Here is an 18,213-nt window from a genome sequence, read left to right as displayed (position 1 = left end):
CGTACATACATTCTCAATGGAAGGACAGAAAGCTCTCAGACTAAATCTAAAATATCTTATACTGTGTTCCGAAGATGAACGGAGGTCTCACGGGTTTGGAACGACATGAGGGTGAGTCATTAATGACATAATTTTGATTTTTGGGTGAACTATCCCTTGAAGTGCTTGCTAAAACCAGCTAAATCATAGATTATCTTTTCAAGTCATTTCAAGTTCATTTCAATTCAGATGTGAACTAAAGTGGCAATATCAACTTCCACCATTTTGATCTATTCAGGTTGATTTGCCTCATCAGTGTAGCATGAATGTACACTTATTACATCCATGACACACTTTAGCACACCAGTGAAAACATAATGGAGACAAGGCAGACAAATAGATGCTGTTTCTCTCTGAAATCTCATTTGTTTGTCAAATGTGACTGCATATTTACTTTTAGAAAAATATTGAATGCATTCAATGATCTCATATTTTGTAATATTTATAAAAAATAAAGTAAAAAATAAAACTACAATACGAACATTTTATTTTTGTACAGTTATTTTTTTCTTAATTTTTTTTTTTTTTTTGAGGAGCCACTGCCTTCTTTGCCTCCTAAAACAACCCTGATGTTGGTCGTGGTAAATAAAAAAATTCCAATGTAAGTTATGGTTCAAACCTCAGGTGATTACATGCTTTCTTTTCTTTCTTTTTTTTCCAGGCAGATACATTTTGACATCGCAGGGTGCTTGATCCACTGGATCTATAGGATGAATGACTATGAAAACCATGCCATTGAGCAAAACTTCCCTCCCTCTCCATTTTTGAGAGAGGAATGGTGGGACAGCACTCTTTCCTAAAAGCTCTGTAAAAAGCCAAGGTGACCGCTGGGTCACAAGTGAGAAATGGGAAAAGGGCTGTGGGGTGTGCATCCAGTAGCAGATAACATGAGAAAGCACTATCTCCTCTCAGCACATTTTTGTGCGAAAGAAAACCCAATGCTATAGCATTCGCAAACAGAGACTGTTTCTTGCTCTCTGTCTCTCTCTCTCTTAAATGATGGACAGTTCATTGTTTATCTACTTACAATAGACACTGTGCATCAAAGTCAAAAGAAATGCTCTAAAGGGGCTCAACAATGCTGTTTCTGCTTTGGCACGATTAATTTGCAAAAGGGCGGGTCTAAGCATTTTAATTTACAACCTTCGATAAAAAGTCAACAGCAAACATGTGCCTTGAATAAGCAGCCAACATTCTCATACAAAAACTATTAATGTGAAGAAAACAAAACTGACATTCACAGATGTAATGCACATTAGAGTAAAATATATGAAACTGTGTAAACATCAAATGGAATTGTAACATGAATAATGTACAGCTAATATACAGTTGTTGCAAATTAAACCCTGATGCAGAGCAAGGTTACCAAATAAATATGTGGACAAGAAATATTGAATTAAGTTATAGATTGCTGCAGTACTTGTCTATTACAATGTACAGATCAATTGGCTTAAGAACACATTATGAACACTACAATATTGCAATATTATAGTAATATTAATACTGAAGTCCTCACAGGAATGCACATCTCTTGTGAATAACCATGTGAACATAGTCCGAATCATAAATCAATAAATAACACACAGTTGGATTCCAGTATAAAAAAAGAGTGTGTTTTTTTCTGTATTGAATAACTACCATTATGTACTATGTTCCTTGCAAGTGAGATCTATAATGTCTTAAGTCATTAGCATAAAGTTCTAATTAGAATGAAATTAGCATAAATCTGGAAAGAAATGGATAGGTCCAGATTTAATTTATTATTTAAATATAAAGTTCTTAATAGCTTGGAAAGCTTTTTAGCTGTTGAACCAACTGAACTGGTAAGGAAAACATCTTCACATCACATTGGGCATTCATTAAGTATTCATTCTCTAAAAATCTGAATTATGACCTAGCTTTATGCAACAAAATTATTCATACTACTCCATTACTTTTCATTATTTACATGACATTTCCTCTATTACTTATTTAAATGAGTTACACTGATGTTTTTATTTCATTTAATTTTAATTGTGTGAATGATGGACATATGAGAAAATTAGAAATGATACAGTATGACTTACAAACTGTTGATTTATGCCATTAAGCGAAACTAACTGGGAAAATTGGGGGGAAACAAACTGCAATATAATTTTTTTCACTGCTGTAGAAATATAAGTCTTATCTCCTTCAGTAATGCCTGCTTAGGGAGATGTTCATATGGAGTCAAATGAGGCTCTAAACCATTTGTAACGCAATCAGTCCTTAATTAATGAGCACAACTCTGCTCACTGACATTTATGCTTGTAGCTGTGTGGAATAACGTTCTGACTTCCACACAACAGTTCAGCCATTTACAATTCAATTCCCCAATCACACTTTTAAAATGAACGCTGTCTCATCATAACCTTACACAAAAAGTCACGGCCAGTACAACCCAAGACAATCATTAATGGTCAGTCTGGTCTTAAAGGAATAGTTCTCTCAAAACTGAAAATTTACTAACACTTAGGCCATCCAAGATGTACTGTAGATCAGTTTGTTTGTAAACTGCACCCCTTGCTCTCTGCAGTAAATGAGTGCTGTCAGAATGAAAGTCCAACCAACTTCAATAAATGCTTTTGTCTGCTATGTCTTTAAATGTGCTCCTCCTAATGATTGAAATCAATCTTTTATTTGCATATTTTGCTGAGAGTGAATGTATTGTCAGTTATTCTCTTGTAAAAAAAATAATAATAATAATAAATAAACATTTCAGAATAAACCTGCTGCTGCTGCTACCTCTTCTTTTGGCTTCCAGTCTTTCTGTCAGCTTTGAAGTTCCCCAGCAAGCCTGAGGTAAAAAAAAAGCCAAACTTTTTTCTTACCTAACAAAGGTAAACTTTGAGCGGAGTTTCAAACCAGAGGAAGAGCTCACGCTTGGCATCTTTCTGATGTTTAGCACATGCAGCACATGTTCCCTGGTTGCTTTAAGAATCAGTTTTGTGCCTAGTCTTCCAGCCTTTTAGAAAAAGGTAGACTAGAAGAACAATGCCCTGTTCTATAGCAAGCACAACAGAATATTGAATCAGATAGCTGTAAAAGCCAAGGTTCTTTAATTATTGATGATAACAGAAAGGATTTAGAAATTGGAAATAAACTCCTTGTTATATTTAGACATTCTCATGCACTTTATACAAATGTATTTTTTTATTTATTTTGAACAGACAGTAATGCTACATGGTGCATGAACAGTTGTTTTTGAATAGATTTTAAATAGATTGTATAAATTCAAGATTTAAAGAAAAAACAGAACTTTTGATGTGTGAAATTATGCCATATAAGACACCTGCACAAAATAAAAAAGCAGATGTACTGAATGAAAATGACAGCAGGTGGCGCTTATAGAACAGCAGTGATACAGAATTTCCTTGGGCATTATATGGAGGTAAGAGGAAAAGAAAATGCCATTGAAGCATTTCTGAAGACAGTTCCTCTCAGAGATACATTCATATAAACCCCCACATATTTAAATGTCTTCCTATATTTCGAGCATCGCGAACAGTGAGCTTGATATGCCTGGTACAGCACTTTCTCCTCTTTACAGATTTCATAAAAATTCCACACAAATTACATTTTGGGAAATGATTGCAATGCAGTTTGTGTGCAAACTGTTTTGGAACACAGATCGGCCAAAATAAAACTTAAAACCAGTTCCTATTTATAGCCGGTCAAGCAGGCGGTTCTTTGAGCTCTTGTTTTGAGTTGGTATGTAGATCGTCTTTTCTTCTGCTCTTTCTTGTTGTGACGGTTAGCGGTTGGTAAGTGCTCCTTCTGGACTGATCGCCTATGACTGACTGTATTCGTCGTCTGACTGCATGAACCGAACAGTGTCATCCGTACCATGACGGTTCGGGACAAATACATGTACTGTTACACCCCTACTAAATGTGCAGTGTTCTGTGGGCAGTACAGTGATATGCTAACAGGTTAATATCTTTCAAGCTGCCATAATCTCACGTTAGTCTAGTTTTCTTTGAACGCCTACATGGAGGGCAAAACAAGGCTTTCCTCCACTGACCACCAGTTATTTTTACGAGGTATGCATTAAGAAGTAATGTAGTAAAACAGTGATATTTAAAGGCCAAATTCAGTGTACACCTTATTGATGATGCATACTTTGTACAGGCAAGCAGATGAACCCAGAATATAAATGCAATGCACAAAGATTAATATGAAATGTTTTCCCATTGAAAACCATTATACCACTGTTTTTAGTCATTTAAATATTGCGGCAAGTGCTTTATATGGATTGCTAACAGCCAAAACTTGCATTTTGTTCACATGTCTTTGTTTTATACATTTAAGAGGTGATCTAAATATTTTTGAATTGGAAAGATTAGAAATTGACAGGCTTGTGTTGCAGTTCTATGGATGTTTTGCCCGCCAGGTCATCGAGCCGGTCACGTGACTGAAAACTATAATTAACATTTTGTGAAGTGGAAAGTATTTGTAAGAAACAAATCCATCATTGAAACATTTTTAACTTTTATTTATGGACTAATGCTTTCTGGGCCAGAATGATTGAAATTGTCAATAAATTTGGCAATAAATATATCCTTAGGTAAGCTTTTAAGATACAGTATATGATTATCACAAGCATACTTTAAGTGAAGTTTAAGTGTATTTACAGAAAACATACTTATTTTACTCTTACTCAAAGTATTTTTATGTGTACTTTGTGTAAGAAAATAGCAAAATTATTAAGTTTTTGGTGGGTTTAAAGTATAAGTACTTTATAACCACATGTAGGCCTACTGCAATATATTTTAAATATTTATGTAATGAACATGTGCTTTAGTCTGCTTTACAAAAGTAAGGTGTTTTGAAAAACATTTTTTAACATTTTAATATATTTTATAAAGCACATTAATTCACTACCACATAAATACATTATCTGTATGTGCTATATGCTATAAGTGCATTCGTACAATTTATGCATTTATGCTAATTTTAACACAATTTAATATATTAATGTATATGGCAAATAGCTTAAAATTGATCTTAAGCATATCTTGAAATACGCTTAATATATTTAAAGTTGTTTCAAAAGAATACATATGTATACATAAAATACATGTAGTATAGTATAATTTAAATATATTAAGTATGTCCAAAAAAGCACTATTTAAAGATATTTCCTTTTCACCTGGGTTTTATCTCGTAAGAGCGAGGAAATATTCTTTTTCAAGAGGTGTCCCCTTTAAATATCCCAGAATAACAACCTGCACAGGCTCTGTCTTGAGGCGAAGCCCACCATAGTTGAGGATGGAAGTTAAGGAGGTCCAGACTTCAGGGAGTAAAAGCAGTGCTCCTCTATTACACATTCTGCTTGTACCCTCACAGCAGCCCAGATCCACCTTTGGCTAATTTCCCACAATTTCCAAGCTTCCTGAAAATGAATATGCATTACAGTTGCAGTGAATCCATTTGCATGGCAGAATAATAATGAAGAAAAAGTGCTCTCAAAAATGCAATTAATCTTATGTAAAATGCCTGCTCAATGCCTCTAATTAGATGCCATTTTAATAATTGTGTATGTTGTATACAAGAAAGACAGTTTAGCAAAGGTGGTAAACACCATTGTTCATTTGTTTGATGACAAGTAAATAGATTTTGTTTACTGGAATATAACCCATCACTCTTTTTTTATGAAATAAATCCTACAGAAAAGTACTGCAACATGCTAAAACCCACACAAAATTAGGTGGATAGCTAGCAACAACACATTTTGACTGTATAACACTATCAAACAGATGAGATATGCATTCAGAAAAACAAAAACAAATGTAAATCTAAATATATATGCATTTTAAATGTGAAATTGGATACACGTTTGGCATCCAGGCTATGCTTTACAGCAAGATGAACATGGCATTGTGGGAGTAGACGCTTTTGGCAAAGGATTACACCGAGCCTGTGGATTAACCAAACACATCACCAGTAGAAACACCAGTCCATGTTCTAGAAGCATGGCGTCATCTCGTTTGTGTTATCCAACTGTACCTGTATGTAAAAACTAGAAATATTCCAGGACAGTTAAAGGAATAGTTCTCAACTCCCACAAAATGACAATTTGCTGAACATTCACTCATGGTTTACAGAAAGGCACTTACAATGGAAGTAAATTTGGCCAATTTATAAATGTTAAAATGCTCAATATTTCAGTATAACTACAAAATATAAACAGTTTGAGTGTTAACCTGTTTTTTGCATGAAGAAAAAATGCTAAATATCCTTTTCTGGTTAGTTTTATAAAATTTTACAATAATCATGACAACAATTGTAAAAATGGTAATTTAAACAGCTTTACAGCTCAAACACTACACAAGTGGTTGTTACTTTGTTGTAAAAGTACAAATATTCTGAACCCTTAATATTCCTTTTTTAGGCACATATGTTTGTGACTTTTTAAAAATTTATATTTCATTGCCATATTAACCCTTTGATTGCGTTCACTAGAAAAATGTAAAAGCTATTTTTAATTATGCAGCCTGAGATGTTACATCTAAACCACCATGGATTATTATTTTTCACCCTTTAATAATGTATATAGAGATAATAATTTGTTTTATACAGTTGTTTTATAAGTATATAAATATATAAAGTTAATAATTACATTTTTATTGTGCCAATTTATTAAGAGTGACATGCTGAATGGCAACAATTATGAGACTGTTAAAATATATGGTCAGTTATCTGGAGCGTGTAAAACAAACTGCGGTTGCAGGCGAAAACAAATCTGCCTGTTGTGTAGTGGAGTGCCAGTTTCCAGTGTTAAGCATGTTTATTTATTTATGGGCTTCAAGAAAGAAGGTCTTGGCACCGGCTGGACACTGGGCCACTGCGGTTATCCTTAACGCTCTACGACTGGCTGAGGAGGAGGGAGGTACAGTAGGCCAGCACATTAAAGATGCATGGGGACCAGTACGTTCAGTTTAAAGTTCTCCATGCTCTGTGCAGGCCACTGAAATATGCATGAGCCACACCGCATGTGCAAGGCTGCAGCACGTCAAGTTACTTTCCACCTTGGCAGATCGTACAGCGGCTCACGGCACGCTTTCAGCAAAGCAACAGCAGGCTCTTCTGAAAAAGAATGCTTGAGTCGTAAGTTGTCCATTATAATAAACCGGTTCTGCATGCCTGTGTTTATCATGTAGAGTTATTTAGTGTTTTATAGCTTGTTTTGTGTCATAAAGTAGATTTACAAGGCAATGAACTATACACAGCAAAACACTTTGTTGATGGGTATTTATTATAATGCATGTTCTGTCCATATAGATGTTGCTTTAAAGTTTGTAACTTAAAAAAACTGTAGGAATTCAGATTTGTCAACATATCATTAAAACAGAAAGTTTAGTTTATTTCTAACCAATTTATAGGAAAAACAAGGATTTTCAAAGTAACTTGTTATGCCAGCTTGTTAGTTAGAATGAGTTGTTTGTTCATAGACTGGCCTCTAGACAAAGTTGTTTGGTCTGCTGGATTCACCCTATTTAATTTCTTTTTCCATTGGTCTTGCCTTCAGTTTTCCAAATGAATTAAAAATGAAATAACTTCCCCCAAAACAAATATTATATAATGTTAATGTTAATCAATATCAATAACAGCTATTTAGGCACTGTTTTGTCAAACTAACACAAGCCTTGATTCCATTTTTTTTCTTTATTGAACATTCTGTTTCACTGAAATACATCAAATTACAAAGAGTAGAATGGGTTGCAAACATGGCTTCCCTTTGGTTTTAATGACTTTAAAGTGTCTACAACAACTAAAACACCAAAAGCCAACTCTTAAGGAGGTGCAGAGACCACATTAACAAATCTATGGCTAAAAATAATAAATCTAACTTCTAAAAATAATGTCAAGTGTTGACTACGTAACTGTAGTCAGCTGTAGCGTCACTTATGAATGAACTTCAAAGTATTGTGCTGTGTTGCTATTTCTACTACACAGGTCTAACAGCGACCTCCAACATGTCAGGATCCGTTATCACTTCGTGGCACGTAATGCCAATGAGCTCTCCGTGCAGCCGGGTGAGGTGCTGGAGGTACGGATGACCCTTTGTGAGGAGGTGGAGGAGGATGGGGAATGGGGCAGAACAGGTCTGACAAGTACACCATGTGGGAGGCAGAAGAAGAGAAAACATGACTACAGCTCTCACTCAGTGCTCAAGGTCTAGAAGACTCTGTAGGTCGATGTTTAAACATACATGATAAAAAAACACCCCGTTGTACAAAAACCTGAGGGAAACCAGATTGAACACAACATATCTAAATTATAACAATACATAAATCTAGTTCTGCCCACTTTATGATGCTTAAATGATACACGTCAAAATTAGAGCTGCTAAAAACATCACAAAGTAATTGACATGACTCCAGTCCATCGATTAAGGTCTTGTGAAGTGAAAAGATCCATCATTAATATGTTTTTAATTTTTTAAGATGTTTTTAAAACCTTTTTTTCTGGCTATAATATGCATCCTATATCCATAAAAAGTTGTCTCGTCTGATCAGGAGAGAAATATGTACTATCAAGCCCTGTTTTTAAGCTAGGCTGCTTTCACACCGCAAGTGTGAGTGGCGCGTAAGCAGCGCATAATTTTTTCGGCATGCATGTTAACAAATGAATGCATTCACACCGGGAGCAGAAGCAGCACTTCAGCGTCAGTCGCAGGAGCATCGTGTGAGCAGCACTGAAGCGATGGTTTCTGCATGAGTCTATTTTTGCAATTCTGCTCATGCTCAATTAAAGTAACAGCACAATTTTGATGAACAAAATAAATATGATTTCACACAATAAGTGCTAAAAATGCACAGAATAAGCATGCCCAGTGTGTTTTAACAAGAACTGGAGCATGTTGGAGCAAGAAAATTAAGAATCAAAAATATGTATAGAAAATTAACCCATTTAAACTTCTTTTTAATGATTGAGTTTTGATTATTATTAGACTCACATCTTGGATGGCCTAAGGACAAGTGCATTTTAAGCACATTTTCACTTTTGGGTGAACTACATAGAGTGAAAATAAAGCTTCCAAAAAGAGAACAATACCACAGAAGAACCATTATTGCCCCTGCATGAGCTTTTCAGTGAACACTTTTTCTTAGTGTGAAGATTTTTCTTCCACTATAAAAAAACATATGTAGAATGGAAAAGGTTCCATGGACATTGTTCTTCATGGAACCATAAATGTAATTAAAGAGCCTTTATGTTTAAGAGTGTAAGCCCTTGCAAATGCACAATACCCACAACAATTTAGAAAGCTGAAGTCAAGCATGTAGGAAGGCATCCTTTCACCCTGTCACTTTCAGATGTCTGCCATTTCTCTCAGAACAGCCTCGAGCCCTGAGGCACTCTATTTACATGAGAACTACTGAAGTGATCAAGAGGGATTACCCCCAATTGGCTAATCCATCTGGAAACACGGATAATCGTATTTCTAGACATGCCCGGCCTGAGCCTAGTATCACTGGGATTTCATTCGAGGATCCCAATGGTAGGATGCATCATTGGGACACAATATGACACAACCGCTGCACCAAAACCTTTTAGTTAAAATTAGACAACATGTTGAATGAACAAGGAAGAGTCTGAAGAATAGATTTGTCCCAGAAAATACTGCTCCATGCACACTCATGCAGCTTACAGTACTAATAGTAGACCTGAATCTCATGTGCTTCTAGGTCTTGGAAAACAATAAACAGTGGCGGCTGCTGAGGAACCGCAGCGGTCAGTCGGGCTACGTGCCGTGTAATGTGCTAGAAGAGGTCAAACCAGGACAGCAGCAGTACAGCCGTGCTGCTCTCTTCAACAACCAGGTTAGCTTGCAGTCCAAAAATCTCACCGTAACACTCATCAAACAGTCTGGTTTATTATTTGCATTCTACAAGGCACATTTCATGAATACAATATACTTTAGTGTCTTATTACTTTTTGTTTAAGCATCATATGTCTAGTGCTATAAAACTACACAGAATAATAATAATAATAATAATAAAAAAAGTTGATTCATACTAAGCTGATTCATACTAAGGCTCATACTAAGATCTGGCAAAAATCTATTTTAAATGAAAATATACTTTTATCACAGGCTTCAACATAAACTACAACTGGTAAATAGACTTAAATCCGATTAGACAATAGGTATACTGAATATACTGTAACTCGGATGAAAATGAAGCTGTGAGGGATATGCTTACAGTACTTACAAAGGTACACACCATATAAAGGTCCTGTATCACATAATTTTCACAACTTATGAATTTTAAAGCTGTTTTATGGCATTTTGTCTACTGAAAGTTGTTTTTTTCCTTTTCAAAAAGACATTTTGTCAAGTTAACAACAATACAGTCCAATGCACTACATTTATATCCCCCACAGTCTCATTTTCAGTCCTGTCAAAAATTAAATATGGCGCTACCCTGAATAAGTTCTATAGTTCTATGAATTACATGCAAATTGTAATGAGCCCAATTTACATCGAAAGGGGGCATATTTGTCCTGAAAAAAATGGACAGTGACTTCATTTAAATATCCACAACAATATTTCAGCTCATTTAGTTTAGTATCAGAAGCACAAATACCATGTTTCTGCAGTTAAATCTAGTAGCTATGTTAGATGAATTGTGATTTTGGCCTGTCCTGTTTACAAAAGATAAAAAAATAAGAAAAAAAATAATAAGATTCGTGCTCTGCATTTTACTCATCCAAAGTGCACACACACAGCAGTGAACACACACACACCGTGAACACACACCCGAAGCAGTGGGCAGCCATTTACGCTGCGGCGCCCGTGGAGCAGTTGGGGGTTCGGTGCCTTGCTCAAGGGCACCTCAGTCGTGGTTTTCCTGGCCCGAGACTCGAGCCCACAACCTTAGGGTTAGGAGTCAAACCCTCTAACCATTAGGCCACGACTTCCCCTATATATATACATATATTCTATTTTTATATTTAGATTTTTATTTTAATATTTATTTACTATTTTAAATATTTAGTGCTAGAAAATTACATTGAAATTTTAAGCTGTATTTAGACAGGCCCCAGTTTATTATAATATATCAGACCATTTTCTGAAGGTTAAGCACTTTCTTTCATTGACACTTGTGGAAAAAGAGAAAAATAAAAGACTTTCAGGCTTTTTTTGTACCCTATTCATGAAAAGTGCACACATATATTCTCCCACTCTACATGGAAGATGTTGACTCTTTCTTTTTCTGCCCTCTGTTTTTCCCTGGCTTTTGTTCTATCTCTACAGGCTGTGAATCCTTACAAAGGTACTTCCACTGCCCCTGTAAATCACACCGAGGTTTTGGAGATGAATAAATCCTCAAGGGATAAAGATAGTACGTACCTCTTATCAGCTCGCTGTATTTGCTGTGAGATGGAAAACGGGGAGAGTCTGCCGAAAAATGCAGAGAAGTGGGAAATGAATTTGGTGTGAGAGCGCTCTTATGTACATAGATTGCAGATTCCCACCAGAGCTCATTGCTCCTGTCTTGGGCAATCTTATTCACTGTCTCTGTCCCAGTGCTTGTTTCTCTATCTCTCGCTTCTTCTGTCTATTTCTCTAGACCGCAACCAACAGAAGGAGGTAAATGATGAACTACTGAAGAGGATAACCGACAATAAGGCCCAGCCCCCAGCTCGAAACTTTCGGGTGGAGGGCTCAAGGACATCCGTGACCATCACATATGAATCCCAGCCCTTTGAGGTCCATGCTTGGCTCAATGCAAAGGGATTCTCTAGACCGTGAGTGACACTTGAGCTGCGACATGTGACACTTTCACTAATATACGTATATAGGTGGTTAAACATATGAGCTCTTAACTGAGGTTACAAGTTCAAACCCCACAGGCGATGAACCATGTACCCTTGAGGAAGGTACTTACCCCCAGGTTGCTCCAGAAGGACTATAATAAAGATGTACTGTAAACATACATAATAATATGTACAGTATATGAATATTGCAAGGGTCATATTATCTTGCAAACATCTATATTTAATAAAAAATAAAGTCTTACCACTGGCTTTAACTTAAACTACAGCTGGCATATAATTCTATGAACATGGCGCAATGTATAATGATACCAGTTTACACAAATTGTAAAAAATAAATAGTTAACAAAAGTTAAGTCCAAGGCAACTTGATGTGTCATAACTATAATAACTGTAATTGGTAACACTATTTTGATTTGTCATTTTGAATTTATCAATACATTTGTCAAGACAACAGCAAATTTCTTATTCAGCATATTTCCTTTTAGTAACAGAATAAATAAATGTATTGTTTTGATAGCTATATACAGTACATAATCTTATAGGGCACTCAGTATGTTAAGTGAACTATGCTTCCGAAAAAGTGAAGATATAATTTTAAATGGTTGAACATACTGTATGCCTCAACACTCGACACACAAACTCAAGAATGGGGATAATCAACAAATGTAAAAAGATGAGCTTTTAACATCTCAACACAACAAATAACAATAATGCTAAAATAGCAAAAATTTAAATCAAGTCAGGAAACAATCAATAACCTTATAACAGTAACCACATAAATCAATCATGATGCAAAGCATGCTGAGAACTCACAACATTAACATTTCAGCAATATGAAATTCTGGGTGACAACATTTGGGGGAATTCTGCTGGTCTGACATGGTTTTTTATGTCATTTCAAGTAAATTGCATTTTTGAGTATTTGAGACTCAAAGGATTAGTAAACATGAAAATATGTAAGTGCATTTTTACAGTGTAAAATGGAGGCATGTTTTGCTGAAAAGAATGAAAATATTCACATAAATATTTCAGCTCATTTAGTGCCTGGAAACTGTACCAAGAAAGTTGTACACCTGTTTAGTGAATTTGCCCCGGGATACTTTCATACTATATGAAGCAGTTTATCTCGGACAATCAAATAAAATTTTATTCCTCATGAAATGACTCCATATGATCTACTATTGTCTTCACGTTCCAGGGTGGTGGAATGTCTTGGTATTCTGAACGGGGCTCAACTATTTTCCCTCAGTAAGGATGAGCTGAAAGCTGTGTGCGGGGAGGAAGGTTCACGTGTCTTCAGTCAGATCAGTGTGCAGAAAGCTCAAATAGAGGTCTGTCACAGAGCTGAATTTGTGCAGATTAAATTACTGAATTTCTGCAGATTAAACATTCAAATGCAGTCCAAAAGTGGTCTTAAATGTCTTTCTTTTTCTCAGAGGGGTCATGGGGATTCAGAACTACAGGAGATCATGAGGCGACGACAACAGGATGTGGAGGGCTCAAACTGGGAATGATTATAGTCAATCAGGCCATCACTCATGGCATAATTTCAACACATTTTCTTGAACGATCTTGTTCACCCTTCAATCACCAGCCACCCAGAGGAATGCAGAACAGATGGACTAAACAACAGTCATTAATGAAGCCCAGTCCAGCCTATTTCCTTTATGACCCATACAATGCAGTGCTTAAATCTAGTGCTTAAACTGATGAACATGAATGCATTGTGAGTGAAGTCTTTAACCTCCATTTATAGAGAGGAAAATGATTTTGATAGAAGGAATTGACTATTGATTGGTGCTATTAAAGCAACAGTTCATCCAAAAAAAAAAGAAAATTCTGGCATTATTTATTCAATCTCATGTCGTCAACCCATTTGCAGCTATTCTTTTATGTAGAACCTCCATGCAGATTATTTTTTTTTTCATGAAAGGGAAACAGAGGCAATGTCTGTCAAGTGTAAGTCATAATTCACTAGCTTTTAAATCAACTATGGTGCTTTTCCTGCAGTGGTCAAATGTCTTTGCTTCTAAAGGTGAGCAAATAATGACACCGATTCATTTTATTTTGGGGAAAACTATTCCTTTAATCTGACATTCAAAACAAGTCCCATCTGTTTATGCATAGATAATAAATGGAGAATTAAAAAAAAACATTAAGTAATGCAGTAAAGTGTTGTAATCTATTATCACATACTTAATTTGGCTAAATGACTACTAGAATATTAATTTTAAACATTGCGTTGTTATTTATTTTAGCATTTCTTCAGTACACTCATGCTTCACACTTCATCAGTGCAAATCAGATCATGTTTATTCATGTTTATGGATGATTAGTACAGACTATCATTTTTCCTTCTCTTCATAATAAGAGAAATTAAAGCACATAGATGTATTGTGAAAAATTACACTGTCTGTACCTTTGAATTATGATTCTGAATATATTGTTTGTTATTAAATAAAGAATATTTAAAAAATAAACTATGCAAGCACATGGTTATATCAGTATATGGGCAAGTTATGGGGTCTGTACGTCTGTAATTGATTCAAAACATGTTCACATGAACTGTGTATTGATTTCCTAAGTGCCAGATGTCACTGTACTATCGCTTTTCCCTTTTCACAATTCCTGGTGCTCTTCTTACCGAGTGTTGTCTATAAAGCCCCCTTTAGTCCTGTGAGAACCGTAAGGTTGAATCTCTAAACTGCCTCACTGACTGACAGCTTTGCTACTTGCCATCACAGGTGGTACATACTGTAACAGTGGGTTTCAGTTTGTCTTGTTGCTTTATTTCTGGAATAGATTGTGAACGCATCAGCGAGTATTGTGCTGTGTTCAGGATGAGTGAGAATGACCTCCGTTTCCCTTTGTGTGCACTGTCATAATGCCTCCCAGCCTTAAGAGAGGGTGGATGTGGCTGTGTATTGTCACTTTGATTCATGGCATGAATCAATGCCTAATGATGGGATTTACAGATAGGAACATCAAAGAAAAGATACTGGAGATTTGCAGTGCAGCTATTGTTATTCGCATCCAGAGAATCTACTATTTTTGAAAGAATTTTCTATAGGCTTTTCAATCTTTCATATATCATGGATTGTGGTAATGCATTTTCAAATATGCAAATATGACGTCAGGCTGAGGATATATAAAAAAAGTATAATTGCATCACCAAAGGCTGGAATGCACTGGGAACTTTTGCCCAGATTTTTGTCAGAGCTAGTCTGCTGTCCTAGCTGACAGATCTCATAGAAAATCACATAAAGATTTTTTAAGCTTTACTGTAAATTGCGATTCCATCCAGTCAGATTATATCAAACAAGTTTGATATTTTGATCTGATTTTGGAACACTTATTTACATTTCACTTGTCATACAGCACCAAAATTAGTCCGTGTTTGTGTGCGAGCAGGAGGGAGAAAAGTTTTTTCTGGACAGACAGATAATACACAATATCAGTCACAGCCGCACCGTCAGCGCTGCAGGAGCCTGACGACTCCAAACTTCTTCTCATTTCACTCTCTGCACCACCCAGTGGGCAGTCACTTAAAATAGAAGACAATAACATGCATGGAGGCCTCTTTGAGGTGGCAGTAAAAGCGTGTCTGGAGCTTGATGCCTGCAGATAAAACTGGCTAATAGGGGTTCTGGTTTGCAGAACATACAACTGCCTATTCAATAAACTATCGAACCGCATATCTAATGTATAGTTATCTGAACATCCTCTGGAATTTTGTAGGATGCTGTCATCCAGAACATAAATCTTAATCTAAACTGAGATGTTATAAGTGATCTGCCACTTTAAGATGCCTGAACTGACACGGATGATTAGGCAAAAAGGGAACGACATGACAATGCGCATATAGCATCTCTCTGAGCTCTTGCCAAGATTCCTAATTCCCAGTGTTTGTTCGCAAGGATTAGTGGGTGCTTGGCGCTCTGTACCGACTCATCGAGTGCTCCCACTAATTCTTATCCAACCAAGACAAAAGGCGGACAAATTTCTCGAACGATTCTACTGTTAGTCTTGCATGATTAAGATTCACTCTGCGCTACCTGGTTACTCAAAGGTGAGGGGAACCACGTTATTAACCAGTTATTCCGCATATGACATTTTACAGATGCCTTACAGACTTTGAGATTTACACTCTAATTGCGACTAACTAGACAAGTGCCCTTTCTTTTGGCTTGACCTCACTGGCATTAATAGTTCAGATTAAATCAAATGTCATTCCACACTTAGGTAATTGGATTATATCTCTGTGTTCCCCCTGACATCTGCAGTGTTTCATTTTCTTTCCCCCTTTTGTAAATCACCCGGGACTTCAATTTAGATTTTTGTCTCCCTGTTTTCATCGAGCAGAGGGAGAGGGATCAATCTGGTTGCCCTCCTCAGCATCTCAGAGGGTCTTACCGCTCACACGGCATGATCGATTTACAGTGTGGAAAGCTGTTTCTTTTTTAATCCGTCGAGAAACAAACCGTGAACGGTTACCGGGTGTAGAGTTAGGGTTGACTGACGCTGACAGTGAGGACTGAACAATATGTGAGAGGGTTGATGGCCATTTAGCTCAAGGCTAATGTATAAGGATAGCCATTTAATCCTTCAGAACAGAGACAGATCAAGTTAACGCACCCTGTCACATCCTCTCTGCCTCAAGACAACTCTGCTCAATGTAAAAAAGGCCCTCAGCAAACTCCATTCAGCTGGTTAGAAGATATCAAGACAGTTGCAATCTCATCTGAAAATGTCTGTTGTCCAATGGTGTATTAATTAAGGTTTTTTTTTTTTTTTTTACATTTTTTTAAATCAACAAGGGGAAAATACAAAAAGACAAATACAAAATAATAATAATAATAATTGCCATAATTCACTGCATATAATGCAATATCCTCAGAAGTCCATGAAAAAATTATAATAATAATCAAAGCATGAAGACTTCACTATGCATGCATCAATACACTCTGTACATCATATACAACTTTTTTTTTCAGAAGCTTTCCACAACAAGGACAGTTTTTTATGTTCTATTTTATGATGATACATCTTTTATCTAAATTTTTGAGTAAAATATATATGCAGTTGTAAATTCTAAAAATTCAACCATTTAAATTATAGATTTAAATTATAAATTCTAAACAGATTCTTGTGTCCTTTCTAACAGAAGAAAAACAAGAATAACATGAAAAACACTGCTGACCCTAATGTCTGTGATAACAGCGCTAGTGTCAGATCTGTACAAATGTTTGAGTAAGGGCTGCATTGAGTGGCTGTTGTAATTCTCAGAGAGACATGCCTGCAATCTCCAGTTTCCCAGACACAAATCCTGCTTATCTGCTGAGGGGAATCCTCCCTTCCAGTCCTTCTCTGTGGACCAATCCCACGTGTTCCACCAGCTAAGCACAATTCCAAGGGGACAAAAAGCATACAATTATATCACACAGTTCCCAAAACTGACCAATGAAAATATATGTTTGGGAAATTATCTCTGGATTTGAGTCTTCAGTCAGGAAGCAGATGATGATGCATGCAGGCCCATATAAATGTCGACTTCACAGCTTCCAGCTTGTTCTTAAAAACCTTACATGGGCAGAATTTGTAATTTATGGTGTCAGACGCTACCGGTATCAGAATGCATAACACAAACATGCCATACAGTATCTTTGGTACAAATGATCTGAAGCCACATTGAAAAGACACAGCTTGGTCTGTCTAAACTCTTTCTCCATCCCATAGGACTAACGGAGGGTGCCAGGAGATGAAAATCTGGATTTTGTTCATCACTTGCAGATGGTGGCCCATAATGAGTTTCTGGCCAAACAGGACATGGAAGATTTAAACAGCTCAGAAAAGCATTCCCTAAGCAGGACAGCCTGCCAGATTGCAAAGATGTTGAGTGGGAGCTCTTAGCCATTGCATGTTGGCACACCAGGAATTTGCATTTTGTCTCAAAAACATAATCTAATTGTGTAAATATCAGATATTGCTGACAGCAACATCCATCTTATACTCATTTTTTTTTTTTTTTTTATAGTAGCCGATTTAATTTCCCCTCACATGTTTTCATACAGCTTTCTCACCCTGAATTTGCAAAGTGGCACTGTTTTTACATAAATGTGAGGTAATCATTTGACAGAACATGCCGTGATGACGTCCACTGAAAGCTCCATAATTTTATTTGCTATGACAATGTGAAACTGCATTGTTGTCTCTCTGAACCATTCCATAATCGAATTCATTCAAATGCACATCAATCAACATCTTGACACACACCGCTTATTGATTCTACACAACGTCTGCTCTGCATGAAGGATTACCATTAAATTAGCAAGATCTCAAAACATATATCATACCCCAGTCCGTTTGAAT

At 36.3% G+C, this 18,213-nt stretch overlaps 2 protein-coding genes across 2 annotated transcripts in view; one reads left to right on the top strand and one right to left on the bottom strand.

Moving 5' to 3' along the window:
* LOC109100200 (alpha-1,3-mannosyl-glycoprotein 4-beta-N-acetylglucosaminyltransferase C-like) overlaps positions 1-18,213 on the bottom strand; it is a 94,294-nt gene that overhangs the window by 14,347 nt on the left and 61,734 nt on the right. The window lies entirely within an intron of this gene.
* Positions 7,093-13,784, top strand: eps8b (epidermal growth factor receptor pathway substrate 8b). The gene is made up of 7 exons (XM_042775389.1): positions 7,093-7,167; positions 8,017-8,110; positions 9,750-9,884; positions 11,321-11,408; positions 11,637-11,814; positions 13,043-13,175; positions 13,281-13,784. Exons 1-7 carry the CDS (start codon positions 7,157-7,159, stop codon positions 13,356-13,358), a joined length of 717 nt encoding a protein of 238 aa, XP_042631323.1. The 5' UTR covers positions 7,093-7,156; the 3' UTR covers positions 13,359-13,784.

The sequence above is a fragment of the Cyprinus carpio genome, chromosome A18, assembly GCF_018340385.1.
Source record: "Cyprinus carpio isolate SPL01 chromosome A18, ASM1834038v1, whole genome shotgun sequence".
Lineage (NCBI taxonomy): Eukaryota > Metazoa > Chordata > Actinopteri > Cypriniformes > Cyprinidae > Cyprinus > Cyprinus carpio.
Note: the sequence above shows the minus strand (reverse complement) of the source record. Positions and strands in the feature narration are given on the sequence as shown.